At 44.4% G+C, this 16,876-nt stretch overlaps 1 protein-coding gene across 5 annotated transcripts in view; it reads left to right on the top strand.

The window, feature by feature from the left end:
* Nucleotides 1-15,040, top strand: part of g3bp1 (GTPase activating protein (SH3 domain) binding protein 1) — a 31,953-nt gene extending 16,913 nt beyond the window's left edge. For 4 of the 5 annotated variants that reach the window (XM_085995808.1, XM_085995806.1, XM_085995807.1 and 1 more), the window contains exons 7-12: nt 185-365; nt 3,588-3,689; nt 4,504-4,606; nt 8,408-8,551; nt 11,750-11,868; nt 13,337-15,040. In XM_085995808.1, coding sequence (XP_085851934.1) covers nt 185-365; nt 3,588-3,689; nt 4,504-4,606; nt 8,408-8,551; nt 11,750-11,868; nt 13,337-13,603 — 916 coding nt within the window. In that variant the 3' untranslated portion in view covers nt 13,604-15,040. The remainder of the gene's footprint in view (nt 1-184; nt 366-3,587; nt 3,690-4,503; nt 4,607-8,407; nt 8,552-11,749; nt 11,869-13,336) is intronic. The other variant, XM_085995805.1, reaches the window with a different exon arrangement.
* The last annotated feature ends 1,836 nt before the right edge of the window (nt 15,041-16,876 follow it).

Here is a 16,876-nt window from a genome sequence, read left to right as displayed (position 1 = left end):
ACATACCTTGTTAATAATGAAACAAAGCTAGCAGTGTGTTATCCTACACTTGTATGTCTCTATCCATATAATGATACTAGATTAATGGTGGTGATTCTTGGATTGCTGGATAATAGTTAATGAAATGCTTAAATGTGCCAGGATATATTGGTGTGGCTTGACTTCTTGCACTGTCCAATTACAGTAATGGTTTAGAGGAGCCCTTAGAAGAACACATTGTTGCAACAGAACCAGAACCAGAGCCAACTGTGGAGGAAGTAAAGCCTGAGCCTGTATTAGAGGAGGAAGTTGCTGAGGAACCTGTGGTGAAATCTCCGTCCCCTCCACCTGCTGATCCAGCACCTGTTGTAGCTGAGGATTCCAGGGTATGAGCACTTTCCTTTTCATTCCTCCTTCTTGGGCAATCCCTCGGAACCGAGGATGACTTGCTTCTACATTAAAAATGAGTTCTCAGGTGACTGATGAGTCCAATGCGGGACCTACAGTCTCTGTCACAGGTGGGGCAGACGGTGGTTGAAGGGGTGGGTGGGGTGCCTGGGTTGACGTGTACTCCTTGCGCTGTTTGCGCTTGGCTTCCGCTTGCTCCCGGCGAAGAGACTCGACGTGTTCGGCGCCTTCCCGGATGCTTCTCCACTTTGTGCGGTCTTGGGTCAGGGATTCCCAGGTGTCGGTGGGGTGTTACACTTTTTCAAGGAGGCTTTGAGGGCGTCCTTGAAGCGTTTCCTCTGCCCACCTGGGGCTCTCTTGCTGTGCCGGAGCTCCGAGTAGAGCACTTGTTTTGGGAGTCTCGTATCGGCATACGGACAATGTGACCCGTCCATCGGAGCTGATTGAGCGTGGTCAAAGCTTCGATGCTGGGGATGTTAGCCTGAGCAAGAACACTGACGGTGCACCTATCCTGCCAATGGATTTGCAGGAACTTGCAGAGGCAGCGTTGGTGGTAACTCTCCAGTGCTTTGAGGTGCCTGCTGTACATGGTCCATGTCTCTAAGGCATACAGCAGGGCGGATATCGCTGCTGCTCTGCAGACCATGAGCTTAGTGCCGGGTTTGAGGTCCTGGTCTTCAAACACACTCTTCCTCAGGCGACCAAAGGCTGCACTGGCACACTGAAGGCGGTGTTGGACTTCGTCGTCGACGTCTGCCCTTGTTGACTACGCTCCTGAGGTGTGGAAAGTGGTCCACGTTGTCCAAGGCCTTGTCATGGATTTTGATAATCTGGGGGCAGCACTGTGTGGCAGGGGCAGGTTTGCTATAGCATTTGCTATAGAAGAGTCCATATCTAGTTCCACAGTCCACTTATTATTTGTATTCTTATTTTCACCTTTATTAAGCAGTATTCCTTTAATTGAATTATTTTGGGCCATGTTTTTGAAAATAGCCTGCAAAATAATGCATTTTGCATATTCATACTATCAGTTAGTACTGAGGTTGAACTGGTGAAAACCAAAGTTGGTCCATTGCAGTCAGATACGGGGGAATATATAATGGGAAATAAGGAAATGGCAGATCAACTAAATGCATACTTTGGGTCAGTCTTTACGAAGGAAGACACAAAAAACCTCCCTGGGATATCGGGAAAAATAGGGACATTGGCAAAGGAGGAACTGACGCAAATCAATATCTCTAAGAATATGGTGTTAAGGAAGCTAAAGGGATTGAAGGTGGACAAATCCCCAGGGCCTGATAACATGCATCCTAGGGTACTGAAGGAGGTGGCCCTAGAGATAGCGGATGCACTAAGGATGATTTTTCAGAATTCATTAGACTCGGGAACAGTGCCGATGGATTGGAGGGTAGCTAACGTTACCCCACTATTCAAAAAGGGGGGTAGGGAAAAAGCAGGTAATTACAGACCTGTAAGCCTTACATCAGTTGTGGGCAAAATGCTGGAGTCCATCATTAAGGATGAAATAGCGGAGCACTTAGCAAATGGGGACAGGATAGGACAGAGTCAACATGGATTTACAAAGGGTAAATCGTGCTTGACTAATCTATTGGAATTTTTTGAGGGAGTAACTGGTAGAATAGATGGGGGAGAGCCAGTAGATGTGGTGTACCTGGACTTCCAAAAGGCCTTCGATAAGGTCCCACATAAAAGATTAGCATGGAAAATTGAGGCTCATGGGATAAAGGGGAAAGTTTTGGCGTGGATAGGGAACTGGCTGTCAGATAGAAAACAGAGAGTTGGAATAAACGGCTCATTTTCTGAATGGCAGGCAGTAACAAGTGGGGTACCACAGGGATCTGTCCTGGGCCCCCAGCTGTTCACAATTTACATTAATGACCTGGATCAGGGAGTCGGATGCAGCATTTCCAAATTTGCAGACGACACTAAACTAGGAGGTGGGGTGGGCTCAGAGGAAGAGACCAGGAAGCTCCAGAGCGATTTGGACAGACTGGGCGATTGGGCGGATAAATGGCAGATGCACTATAATGTGGACAAGTGCGAAGTTATCCACCTTGGGTGCAGGAACGGGAGGGCAAATTATTATTTAAATGGCAATAGATTGGGAGAGGGGGAAGTACAGAGAGACCTGGGTGTTCTTGTACACCAGTCACTGAAGGCGAGCATGCAGGTGCAACAGGCGGTCAAGAAGGCAAACGGTATGCTGGCCTTCATAGCAAAAGGGTTAGAATACAGGAACAGGGATACCTTGCTGCAGCTGTACAGGGCACTGGTGAGACCACACCTCGAGTACTGTGTACAGTTTTGGTCGCCTCATCTGAGGAAGGATGTTCTTGCCATGGAGGGGGTGCAGCGGCGATTCACCAGGCTGATACCAGGAATGGCGGGAATGACCTATGAGGAGAGACTATGTAGTTTAGGGATGTACACACTGGAGTTTAGAAGATTGAGAGGGGACCTCATAGAAGTGTATAAAATTCTGACAGGTCTAGACAGACTGGATGCAGAAGGAATGTTTCCCTTGGCGGGTGAAAACAGAACTAGAGGACATAATTTAAGGATAAGGGCTAAACCATTTAGGGCAGAGATGAGGGGGAATTTCTTCACTCAGAGAGTGGTGAACCTGTGGAACTCATTGCCACAGAGGGCAGTGTACGCCAGCTCATTAAATATATTTAAGAGGGAATTAGATATATTTCTACGGGCAAAAGGGGTTAAGGGTTACGGAGAGAAGGCGGGGACGGGATACTGAATTAAAGGATCAGCCATGATCTCATTAAATGGCGGAGCAGGCACGAAGGGCCGAATGGCCTACTCCTGCTCCTATCTTCTATGTATCTATGTATCTAACTTTTTTTATATAAAAAAAATTTCAAGAGATTTTATTTGCTGAATTTACTTTCCCTTCAGAATTCGAGGAATCCTGGAGTTCGGGTTTGTTCCTATCTTTGATTCGTGGATTTATTGTTAGTGACAGTTTTAATTCACATATCAATAGTGTCGGGCTATTTACAATTTGGTGAAGTTTGTACTTTAGGTACTTGGGCTGTTACAATTATAGTCAAAGCCTTATCTAAATATTTTGAATAAACTTTGTTATTGCTGTGTGCATGGTTGTTTTTTTAACTGTGATAACTTGATCTGGGCTTCTGACTTAATCCTAATTATTATCTCCTCAGACATTCTCCTGGGCTTCAGTAACAAGTAAGAATCTGCCCCCTAGTGGCATTGTCCCCACCACTGGAATTCCACCTCATGTTGTCAAAGCCCCAACACCACAGGTAATGATTAACCTGTTAATGCTGGCGCTGAAATTCTATTTGTTTAAAAATCAATGCCAATTTTTTTCTTCTCGCTCCTTTCCTGAAGCAGTGACTACTTACTGGAGTACAGTTCAGTGGGTACCAGTTGCCATTTGGTACCTCACCAAAGTGGCCACTGATCATCTGTAGGCCCAATTCTGTCTTCAATTGATGTGCAATTACAGCAGGGCTTGCTGGATAGTGATCAGGAACCCTGGTGCTATTTTCCCCCTTGCTTAATGCACAGCTGCTGAGGCCCATTGTTGTGAACCTGCTGCAGTTCTGGTGGATCCAACCTGAAACCACCTTATTCTGTAAGACTTGCAGGGAGCTCAAGGGACTTGAGGTCTAATGAGATTTGTATATTTAGCTTGTTTTCCTGATAGAAACCATCTTGGTGTGGAAAGTCATGTTACACTTGGCTGTGAAAGTCAGTACTTTTCTATTAAATCTTATTTGTATTCAATTCTGGGTAAAATACAGCTTGTAGCAGTACAGCACTTGTGTACATTTTGCTGGCTATGTTTTTCTGGCTGGGACGTACCTGAATTCATGCTGCTGGGTTCTTTTCGTACATTTGTGATCTCAGTTTTTCTAAAGTGAATGAGATTGGATGCCAATGGGACTCGTGCAGTTCCACACACTTACTGCTTTTGTATGGTTAAATTAATATCAAATGCTGCTACCTCAGGATGTGAATGCTCAAATTTACTGTTTTTTGTGATTTTTACCTGAATAATTGTTGAGATTTTTTGAGAAGAGCAGATGGTTATTAAATGCTGTTTATTTCTAGCCCCGACCGGAGACAAAACCAGAAATACAGATTCCACCCCCAAGGCCTCGGGATCAGCGAATTCGGGAACGGCAAGGTGTGCCACCACGGGGCCCCAGGCCAGGTAAAGTGCTGTTAGAGAAGAAGTTTGTGATAGCAGTACAGTTTTTATTTGGGGGTCAGTTGAATATCTGGCACATAGGAAAATGTCATTACTATATTTAAGTCTCCAAATCAGGCTGAGTAATGTATACCCAACTTGCGGTAGGTAGTCAGAACAAACGTAAGGGAATATGGTAGGAGTGAGTGCCGCACAATCCTTGTAGAGACCAAGTCTCGTCTTCACACTGAGGACACACTCCATTGTGTCGTGTGGCACTATCACAATGCTAAGTGGGGTAGATAGGAATTGATTCAGCAGCTCAAGACTGGGCATAACCATGAGGTGCTGTGGGCCATCAATAGCAGCAGAATTGTTATACTATCATGATCTGTAACTGTTCAAAATTAAGATTGAGAAATAATTAATTCGTTTTGCACAAAATAATTACTTGTATTCTATACTGTATGCTATATTTCACTTGTATTAAGTTCTGTAGTTAAACCTAAAATTGAAAGACTGACCATGTGTCTGACACGAGTTATTGCAGCAGTCTTTAAGGCCAGGCTTGCACATGTTTACATTTAGATTTGCTTTATCACTCTAAACTTGGAGGCTTGGTATTGTTGTTTTGGTAGCATGACTGCTTCTATGTCATGCTGACCCTAAAACACCAATATTTTTCTGTACAACTTGAGACCATAAGATGTCAGAATGGGGATTGACATTGACATCTTTGAAGAGATGTAATGGCCTTATAGTCAAGCTTAAAAAGGGAGACAATTGAAGTGAGTTGCTGGATGAAGGTAGGCACCTGGAGAGATGAACTAGCTGTAATGTGTGCATCTTGCGACCAATGTTATCTCAGTGATTGGCCGTGAGTAGGTTCAGGTTAATTTAACCCTTAATAAATCTGCAAGCATGTGACTGAATTCATTCTTGGCATACAGGCAGAAGAATTAGAGCCTTTTGTCTGTAATATTATAAAAATTCACAGTCCTAACACTAACCTCATGGCCCAGTATATCCCCCTCACTTCCATCACCATCAAGTCAGATGACCAACTGTGGCTCAATGAGGAGTGTAGAGGAGCATGCCAGGAGCAGCATCAGGCATACCTCAAGATAAGATGCCAACTCTCAAGCTACAATACAAGACTTGCATTCATGCTGAACAGAAAAAGCAGCAGGCTACAGGCGGACAAGTGATCCTACCACCAACGGATCATGCTAAAGGTCTGCTGTGAATCGTGGTGGACAGTTAAGGAAATTAATGGAAGGAGGCGGCTCCATGAACACACTAATCCTCAATGATGATGGAGCCCAGCATGTGAGGCTGAAGTGTTTGCACCAATCTTCAGGCAGAAGTGCGGAGTGGATGATCCTTCTCTGTCTCCTCCTGGGGTCCCCGCCATCAGAAATGCCAATCTTCAGCCAATTCCAATCAGTCCACGTGACATCAAACGGCTGAATTCACTGACCACAGCAAAGACTACCGACAATATCCTGGCTGCAGTGCTCCAGAACCCTTGACTAGGCTGATCCAGTACAGCTACAACACTGGCATCTACCCAGCGATGTGGGAAATTGCCCAGGTATATCTTGTCCGCAAAATGTATAACCAATCCAACTTGGCCAATAAACGACCCATCGGCCTGCTCCCAAGCATCAGCAAAGTGATGGATGGAGTCGTCAACAGTGCCACCAAGGGGCACTTACTCATCAATAATCTGCTTACTGATGCTCATTTTGGGTACCGCCAGGACAACTCTGCTCCAAAGCCTATTACAAGCATGGACCCAAGAGGGAGTTTATTTTAAAAACATGGATGCAAGACCTGAATTCCAGAGTTCAGGCGAGAGTGATTGTCTTTGACATCAAAGCAACATTTGATCAAGTGTGGTATCAGGGAACCCTAGTAAAACTAAGTCAATGGGAATCGGGTGGAAAACTCCACTACCACAAATGAAGATGGAGGTCAGTCCCCTCAGCCCTAGGGCATCGCAGCATGAGTTTCTCAGGGCAGCATCTTGGGCCCAACAATCTTGAGTCGCCTCATCATGAGGTTCCCTTCATTATAAGATCAGAAGTGGGGCTGTTTGCTGATGATTTCAGTGTTCAGCTCCATGTGCAATTCCTAAGATAATGAAGCATTCCCGAATGCAGGAAGACCTGGACAACATCCAGGCTTGGACTGATGTGTGGCACAAATGTTATTTGCCACTTAAGTGCTAGGCAATGACTATCTCCAACAAGAAAGAGCCTAAACACCACCTTTTGACATTACTAATGTAGAGTCACCCGCCATCGACATCTTGTGGGTTACCATTGGCCAGAATCTCAACTGGACCAGCCACACAAATGCTGTGCCTACTAGAGCAGGTCAGAGGCTGGGTATTCTCTGGCGAGTGGCTCACCTCCTGATTCCCCAAAGCCTCTCCACCAACTGAAAGGCACAAGGTGTGATGGAATGCTCTCCACTTGCTTGGATAGGTACAACTGCAATAATAGTTAAGAAGCTGGACACCAACCAGGACAAAGCAGTCTGCTTCATTTGTACCTCATCACTAGCCTAAACGTTCACCCCCTCCACCGAAGTATGCTGGCACACTATCTACAAGATGCACTGTGGCAACTCGTCAAGATGACCTCCGCTGCCTATAAGGAGAAGGACAGCAGGTACAAGAGAATACTGTCACCTTCAAGTTCCCCTCCAAGTTACACACCATCCTAAGATAGACATTGCTGTTCCTTCATCATTGCTGGGTCAAAATCCTGAAACTCCCTACTTGACAGCATTGTGGGAGCACCTTCACACAGACTGTACCGGTTCAAGGAGTCCAATTACCACCTTCTCGGGGCAACTAGGGATCGGCCTGCCTGCCAGCAACACCTACAACCTGAGAATTAATTACAAAAAAAAATGTAGGGTTTCTATTTGCCTGACCTGGAGTGCACATATCTCACTTATCCACGTCCAGAGCCTTTAGAAACAAGTCAACAGAACCAAGGCTAAAACGGCACAGCTTACTGTAGCTGCTTCCTGCTGATTGTCCAGCTTGGGCGTTCCTACCTGTTTAGGCCAACAGATGTATCTCAAAAGGAGCATTGTGCAAGTTGGGGTACAGAATTTTCCCAGGTTTATGATTTCAGTCACCATTTTTTGAAAAAGTTGTCTTTAAAAAGGAGCCCTTTCAAGTAAAATATGAATCATTTATTACAACAAAATCAACTTATACAGCACCTTAATCATCCCAAGCGCTTTACATGAGGGGAGAGACAGATAAAGGAATAAATGAGTGGATGCTGAGCTGAGAGTTGGGAGAGCTGATCGAGAAGCTAGGAAGTTAGTGAAGTTACAGTTCTTACAAAACAAGAGTTTTGGACAGTTATTTAGAGGTATTCTTTATGCTCTAAGAGGAGTGGGTCCTGGGTAGTCTCAAAGCATTTTTAAGGAAGATATTGTGTGGAGTTTGACTGAACAGTAAAAGAAGTATCCCCCATATTTTCCCAGTTGATTACACTACTTTGCCTCATGGTATGTGGCGTACCTCTTTATTTTCAATCTTACTTTACATTGAATTGAGTTTTATCAGTTTATATGTCTTAAGTGCTGAGCAGGTTAGGTTAGGTGACCTATAGAGTTTTTATATGTTAACAGACTCTAATGGAGACAGAAATACAGCTGGTTTGTAGAAGTGTTCAATCTTTGAGTAATGCACAGTATTCACAGCAACTACAAGAACACCCTAAACACCATTGTTTGATTATAATGTTGCTGCTATAGTTGGTGTTCAAGGACACACTGGAGGATCTTGAAAAGTAGGTTTCCTTGTTTCAGGTCGCAGTGAAAATGAACCGGGGGATCCAGAAACACGGCGAACAATCCGATACCCAGACAGTCATCAGTTATTTGTTGGGAACCTGCCCCATGATATTGATGAGACGGAGCTGAAAGAATTTTTCACAGGTTTGTTGAATTTTTCATTATACAGGAAATTCTTTATCCGGGACCGACATGGTGCCGGTTGATCAAAAAGTCTGGATTACAGAGAGGTATACTTACCAAGGTACGAGAGCCCCGTACACGGCCACAGGTGCAGGAACCCGGGTTACACAGGTGCAGGAACCCCGGTTACACGGCCACAGGTGCAGGAACCCCGGTTACAGGGCCACAGGTGCAGGAACCCCGGTTACACGGCCACAGGTGCAGGAACCCCGGTTACACGGCCACAGGTGCAGGAACCCCGGTTACACGGCCACAGGTGCAGGAACCCCGGTTACACGGCCACAGGTGCAGGAACCCCGGTTACACGGCCACAGGTGCAGGAACCCCGGTTACACGGCCACAGGTGCAGGAACCCCGGTTACACGGCCACAGGTGCAGGAACCCCGGTTACAGGGCCACAGGTGCAGGAACCCCGGTTACACGGCCACAGGTGCAGGAACCCCGGTTACACGGCCACAGGTGCAGGAACCCCGGTTACACGGCCACAGGTGCAGGAACCCCGGTTACACGGCCACAGGTGCAGGAACCCCGGTTACACGGCCACAGGTGCAGGAACCCCGGTTACACGGCCACAGGTGCAGGAACCCCGGTTACACGGCCACAGGTGCAGGAACCCCGGTTACACGGCCACAGGTGCAGGAACCCCGGTTACACGGCCACAGGTGCAGGAACCCCGGTTACACGGCCACAGGTGCAGGAACCCCGGTTACACGGCCACAGGTGCAGGAACCCCGGTTACACGGCCACAGGTGCAGGAACCCCGGTTACACGGCCACAGGTGCTGGAACCCCGGTTACACGGCCACTAATATATAGTAAAACTTACCTGAACCTACTCCTGAATTTTGCCGGTTAAGAGAGATTTCCGGGTATTTTGGTGCCAGTTAAGAGAGTTTCCTGTAGTTGATTATACTGTAGTGTGTTGGGGAGCTGAGCTTGTTTTTTAAAATCCCATCACTTTAGTGTGGCTTTTTTCTGTAACCTATAGTTTTAACATTGTATTCACAGCATAAAGATTAGATTGCAGTTTTCAATCACAGCCTATTGATTTATTTTTTCCTAATTTTCTTACTCCCCTAAAGGCACTGACTGTTGCTAGGCTGTACCTGTTCAGGATAATTATAACGCACATCTCCAGAAATGGCTTCTCTTCCCCGTGGTATTTGGAGTCCCCCCCAGACCTCATCCTTGGCTTCCTCATCTACATGTTGCTCCTTCGTGATATCATCCGCAAACATAGGGTCAGCTTCTACATGTACGCTGCCAACACCCAGCTCTACCTCTACCAGCGCTCAACTCTTCCACTGCTTCTGTGCTGTTGCACTGCCTGTCTGATATCCAGTCTGGGGTGAGCTGAAATTTTCTCCAGCTATACATTGAGGAGACTGAAGCCATTGTCTTCGGCCCCTTTCTCAATCTTTGTACCCTTGCCACCGATTCCATCCCCTTCCGTGGTCACGTCCTTGTGTTCAAACCTTTCACAGTCTCGTCTTTCCCGAGCTTTGTAACCTCCTCCAGCCCTACACTTCGCCCCTCTCAAACTCTCTTACTCTAACTGGCTTCTTGTGCTTCCCCCTGCCCTTCACCTCACCATTGGTGACTATTTTCAGCAACCTAAGCCCCCTTCTCACAAATTGCCTCCGTAAACCTCTCTGCCTCTCCACCTTCCTCTCCTCCCTTAAGACCCTTCTTAAAATTCTTTGACCAAGCTTTTGGTTACCTTTCCTAATAACTCCTCCTTTGGCTCGGCATCCATTTTTCACTACCCAGCTGAAGCACATTAGAATGTTTTCCTACATTAAAGGTGCTATATAAGTGAAAGCTGTTGTAACCACTATTTTCAATATGTTCAACAAGTCTAGTTTAATCGAGGTGTTCCACTGATGGCATTTCAAGCAGTCACCTGAATCCAACATTAGATTACAGTCTTGAATCGCAGCCTATTGCTTTATGACGTGCACATTTTTTTCTTTTTCCTAATTTTCTTCTTCCCCTAAAGGCACTGACTGTTCCACACTCCTCCAATCCCATGTCCGATTGGCCATTCCTTAGATGTCATCCCAGCAGGCTGTTCATATGATGAGGGCCTCACAGTTGAGCCTGATCCTGTCCTTGTCTGAAGTCCTGAGTACTGCTGTACTTGTAGATAATTATAACACTGCAGCTGCTGTACTAGATGAGATCAGTTAAATCGGCATACACTGAAGGCAGTCCTTGCAACCTTCTGGTCCATATGGTTTAAAGCTGTATGCTCTAGTCTGATGAATGTTGGGTTATAATTGCTGACTATTTCAGGCATCATAGTGTAATCTGTTGGTCACAAGGTGCATTCCTATGAAGCCAGCAAGGACATTTTATGTAGAGAATTTTGTTTTTTTAGTTACTTTGTGTTGGCACCTATTGGTTTCAGCATTGTGTACCTGCACTCTTTCTTGTGTAATGTTTACGTCGGTTAAATAGCATGCCTCTTGTTTTCTGAGCTGATTGACAGGAAAATTACGTCCACTGTGCTGTAGTCTGATAAATGTTAGCTTATAATTGCTGGCTACTTCAGGCATAAAAGCGTTGATTGATACCACAGATGAGATTTCAAGTTTTGGATTTTAGTACTTGTCTCGGAGAAGCTTATTGAATCTCCAGGTTCAGCCTCCTATTCTTAGTACTGGTATGATTTACACACAGTCTTAAATTAATGATGAGTGCCTGAAGGGGGTGGCTTCACTTTTATTCCCATTGTTTTAACTGCACAGTGATTAACATTTAAACTGGATTGGTTTTATATATAAATGAACTAAACTGAGACATTTCTTTAGTGACTCTTTGCACACCAAACTTGCTTGAGTGAATGCTACCACTTTAAATCTGTTGAATACTTGCCCCTGCTGTTGAACTGTATGCCATGACAATAACATTCACCTTGTTAGAATGTGCAGAATAACAGGCTCTCTGGCTAGTTTAAAGGTGAAATATGTGTAAGCAGCTGCTTGGAGAGAACTGGATGTGTGTACACTCAGTTTGTCATTGTACAGTAGTACAATTAATCTGCTCCACACAGTACAGGACGTCAACTAGTGGGAAGTGCACCTATAGAACGCTGACATGCATAATAAAGTGAGAACTGTATTGGGTATCACAATGTGGCAATTCCTTTTCTTTGCAGGATATGGCAATGTGGTGGAACTCCGCATTAATACCAAGAGTAGTGGTGGAAAACTGCCCAACTTTGGCTTTGTGGTTTTCGATGATCCAGAGCCAGTTCAGAAGATACTGAGCAGCAAGGTAATGACCCTGAATTTCCGATCGGAGGCTTCTTGCGGGTGGATGCTTCCAATCAGGAAAAAATCTACGAACTTACTTGTTGGTTCCGTAGATCCCGAGGCTTGCGATCCTGGGCCTCTGCTCTTCGAAATTGCAGAGGCTCGGGTATCCCAGGGGCGCGTGCGGTTCGCAAGCGCCCCTGGGATCACGTTGACCAGGCGAACCAATGGAAGAAGGGAATCCCCCTTCATCCTTTTGACAGTTCCGTATGGACAGAACTGTCAAAAGTATGAATGGGGAATCACATTTAAAAACACACAACCATTTAAAAAAAAAAAAAAAAATTATAAATTAGTGATCAAATTTTATTTTCCTATTTTTTAAAACTCTTATGCTGGTATAGGGAAACTCTTTTTTATCCGACACCAACGGGACCAGCGTGGTGCCGGTTTATCAAAGTCTGGATTACAGACAGGTATAGTAAAAGGTACGAGAGCCCCGTACATGGCCACAGATCCAGGCGTCCCTGTTGCATAGCAATAGGAGCAGGAACCCCGGCCACAGATCCAGGCGTCCCTGTTGCATAGCAACAGGTGCAGGAACCCTGGTTACACGGCCACAGATCCAGGAATGGCCATTAATATGAAGTAAAACTTATCTGAGCCTACTCCTGAATTTTGCCGGTTAATAGAGATTTCCGGTTATTTAGGTGCCGGTAAATCGAGAGTTTCTTGTAAACGCAGGCCTTACCTTACGCCTGCTTTTACCAGGCGTAAGAATTTGACAGGCTTTCAGCGGGTGGAAGTTGTGCAAAAAGCGCAATTCTCCACCGGCAGAGGCACTTTTCTTGGGCAGGCGGATGATTTGTCAAGAGAATTCTTGACATCGCAAGTGCCGGGTTTCAGCGCATGTGCTTCGCATGCCTGAAACCGGCACTTGTGCGGCCTCTATGGGCGCGTACGCACCCACGGGGGTCGTAAAATTGTCCCAATGTATAATAGGGAGCCCTCTTCTCGTACTCCAGGAATGTAAACAGTTGGTCAATTTCTTTACTGTTTGATGCCTGGCGAATTCCTTCCGCCTCTCCCCACCAGCCCCACCCATCTTCAGAATAAAGTTGCGCTTTTTCTGTTTTATCATTCATCATAAAACATGAAATACAATTGTGGGGAACCTATCGAGTTATGCTGTCAACTTAACATTTTGTGATCTGAGAATGTAAACATAATTTTGCTAAATAAATCCAGCGAGTCTGGTCTTGGTGATTTGGAAGGAGAAGTTAATTAGAAAGTACATGGCTGTTCTGAAACCCAAGTTTGTACTCTCGGTGACGTTGGGTTGAAGATTATCTCAGTATTTCATACTTGTGCAAAAATTTGTAGACTGATTTTTTGCTAGTTAGAATTCACAGCTTAATAGTTGGCTTTGTTTGTATGAAACCGGGAAGCATTTGGCCAAAACTGACTTTTCTTCCTCTCCTTCCCTATAGCCCATTAAATTCCGAGGAGAGCTCAGATTGAATGTGGAGGAGAAGAAAACCCGGCCTATTCGTGAAGGTGAACGTAGGGGCGATGACCGCCGAGAAAATAGACCAAGAGGACCCGGTGGACCCCGTGGTGGTCTTGGTGGTGGAATGATGCGTGATCGGGAGGGCCGGGGTGGCCTGTCCAGAGGAGGGCTAACACAGAAACCAGGACCAGGAGCTGGAAGAGGAGGTGGTCAAGGGGAGCCGCGGTTCTCAGGGCCACGCCACTGAAAGTACCCTCACTGGCTGTTGGTGTGAGCTGATGGTACTAATGTTCTCTCTCATGCTCTTGTGATTCAGCTTTGTTTTTGGAATGTGATTTCGACCTGTACAGATTATCATTTTTTTTTCAGTACAGAAAATGGCCTTTTTTTTTGTTCTCGACTTGTGTAGTAGTCGTCGTCCCACGAAACATCCTGTCTGAAATTTTTATTTGTTTTAAAAAAAAAAAACGGATTTTAAAACCAGAATCTCTTGCTTGAAGACAGATTCTGACTGCAGTGGATTGGGGTGACTAACCGCTATGAACTGGATTTTAGTACCTGCTGCCTCCCAGCTGCTCCAGGAACGTGTTGGCCCTTATTGACTGAAATTTGGTGCAGATTTTTTAAATTGGAAACCTGGTCGCTTTTTTTTCCCGCACAGACATCCATCTTCAGAAAAACTTGTAATGTAGCACTCAGCAATTTTTAAAGCACTCTGTCTACTTGGCACAGTGTTCTCCTATTCGATAGAGGGGGCACGGTGTTTATCTGTATTTGGACCGGAACCAATGTGATCACTAGATGGTTGGTAATAAGCTGCAATGCTGTAAACTGGAGAAAGTTACCACTAGTTCCTGTGCAGAAGTGCTGTGCTATTAAGATCAGGAGTGGACTAATACAATAGATTCAACTTGTTTTTCTTTTAACTTTTTGTTTTCATCATTGGAAGAATCTCTTTTACAGTGGGACTTTTAAAAACATTCAACTCTGACATACTTGACATCAAGACACGTTTCCTCTGGAATTGTGAATTTTTTTTAAAACTGTAAATTGCAGAAAATCTTTTCTGGTTTAGTTTGTATTGTAAAGCGTATGGTTGTGCCTTCTATTTATCTCTCATTCCAATCTTGGCAAAGTTGTACAAATAAATGTAGATTGCTTTATTCAATATGCACGGCTTTGTGGTGTTTGTTCAGGGAAGGTGGCCATTTGGGACGGGCATTTGGTTAGCTGACTGAGTAAAATTGTAGTGAAAATATGAGAAGCTGGGTTGCATTGGTTCTTAATTCAATTCAGTTAAATTTTATACAATATAGATCCAAGTTCCTTCTAACCTTCACCCTTCAATGGTTTGTCTTTAAAACACAGTTGTCTAAAATGAAACCTTGTTTGCAAATATTTTTTGTTTAATACACTGGAATGGCAAGCACAGGTCATGAACATGAAACCCAAGTTCTATAGCAGCATTTAGCTCTTGGCTGTATTTGCAGTTTTACATAAAAGCTATAGTCCTGTAACAAACAGCAACAGTTGCTGATGAGCAGCTTGTGTGGGTAGTAGTAGATCTTGCATTGCTTTTGTAGGAGATTACTCCACGCATACATTGGAGGCTATTCTTCCCGTTTCGATTGCTTGCAAAGCAATGTTTGTTCAATTTTTTGAATAAAGTGGATTTTGGACCATGTTTTCAGCTGAGTTTGCTTTTAGAATGTGTAAACGGTTTTCTGTTAGTTGGAGAATTAGTTTTATTTAGCAGTTAGGACATGCATTGAACTTGCATTGCTCATGTAAAACTTTGTATTATGCTTTTTTTTTAATGTGCCAATGCCAGGACCACGAATGTGGAGACTTTGTTTTCTGGTACTTTTTCTTTCCCTGTTCCCCAATTGACGTAGCCAGACTCTAGAAGCAGAGCAGCAGCTAACTGACAACTTCACTGAATCATTGAACAGTCAATGTTTTAGCTTATTGCAATGTTTTATATTGGAGGGGAGGGGATGGGTTATAAGAGACACATTTCAGAAAGACAGAGCAGCTCATTTCAAGATTGGCACTTGATTGGGGGATGGTGCTAATAATAACCCAAAGTGAAAAATGCTTTGGAATTCAAATTTCAGAGGGTTTTTGATAAGATAAAAGGTGTGGTGGGGGTGAGAAACAGCTATTTTCCATTGGTTAATGAGTTGGTAACTAAGGGAATCAATTTATGGTCATCAGGAAAATGAAGGGAGAGGTAAGGAGAATTACTTTAAGCAGAGGGTTTCCCCGACCGGAAATAGTGGGGAACTGCAGAATCCATAATAGCTTTTAAAAGGGATGGGGATAAATATTTGACGAAGCATTTTAAAGGCTACGGGGCAAGAGCAGAGGAATGGGTGGAGAGCTCTTTCAAAGAGCCGGCACAGGCATGATGGGCCAAATGGCCTGTGCTGTAAAGTTCTATGTTGATGGGCAAAAATATATGACCTCCATATTATAACTATACGAAGAAAATTTGGATTTGGGTCTATTGATGGTTCAGTGGATAAGTGCTGTGACATTGAGAATGGCCTCATTAATGGGTCCATGCTGAGTTAACCTATCAAAGCTGGGGTGGTGCAAGTGACTTTCAGTTGCAAAGAAAGGGAATGTTGGCCAACAGGTGGTCACCAGTTCTAAAGGTTGCTAAAATGACTATTGAAAGCACAGCAGGCCCTGTGTCGTGCTATTGACACTGCATGATTTGGGGTTTTGGGATTTAGTGTTACGGTTGGGGGTTTTAGAGATATGGGGATTGTTACCCGTGGAAGCTGTTATTGATACTGTTGTCACTAAACGTGTCCATGAATCTTTGCCTTCAGAACAAAAGAATATGGTTAACAGGCACAAGTGAGGACTAAATTGAATGTGTTTTTAAGTAAATTAGCATTATGGAAAATCTTTAGAATCATTGACTACCACCTCCATCCATGGTCATTTACCTGCGACTGCCACATACCTGTATAGCTTTACCTGTCCTAGTTTGCTGCCAAACAAACCCTCCATTTTAAAGAAGTTCTAAGGCCTCAACTGATGACCAGAGAGCTTTCCTGACCCAATTTTTTTTTTTGATCTCGTGTTTAAATGGAGATTTTCCAGATGAAAGCTGTTTAAGCTCTTTGCAGTAAGTGTTGGTATGACGGAGCCAGCTATTGTCTGAAATCCACAGTGACCAGTTCTGAGATTGCCAATTTATATTGAATTATGAGCAGGTTAGAGCTATGGCTCAATAGGCAATTTAATTTCACAAAGGGCATTTACAGTCATTCCAAGCTGGATTCAAACTTTTCGCCATGTTACTGATGGTATTCTGGCACTGCCACCTCATTTTCCATATTACAGTAAACTCTTGTTTAAACGGCACTTAATCATCCGGAATTCTTTAATAACCGGCAAAATGGATATCTTGCCGAATCCATCCAGCACTCGTTTTGCCAAGTCCGAGTCTCCCACGGTGGCCGAGTTAGTCAGTGGTTTTTATTTTTGTTTGTGTTAAAAAATA

Source organism: Somniosus microcephalus, chromosome 8, assembly GCF_052327205.1.
Source record: "Somniosus microcephalus isolate GS21.2 chromosome 8, FLI_Smic_1.0, whole genome shotgun sequence".
Lineage (NCBI taxonomy): Eukaryota > Metazoa > Chordata > Chondrichthyes > Squaliformes > Somniosidae > Somniosus > Somniosus microcephalus.
This window is presented reverse-complemented; position numbering and strand designations above follow the sequence as displayed.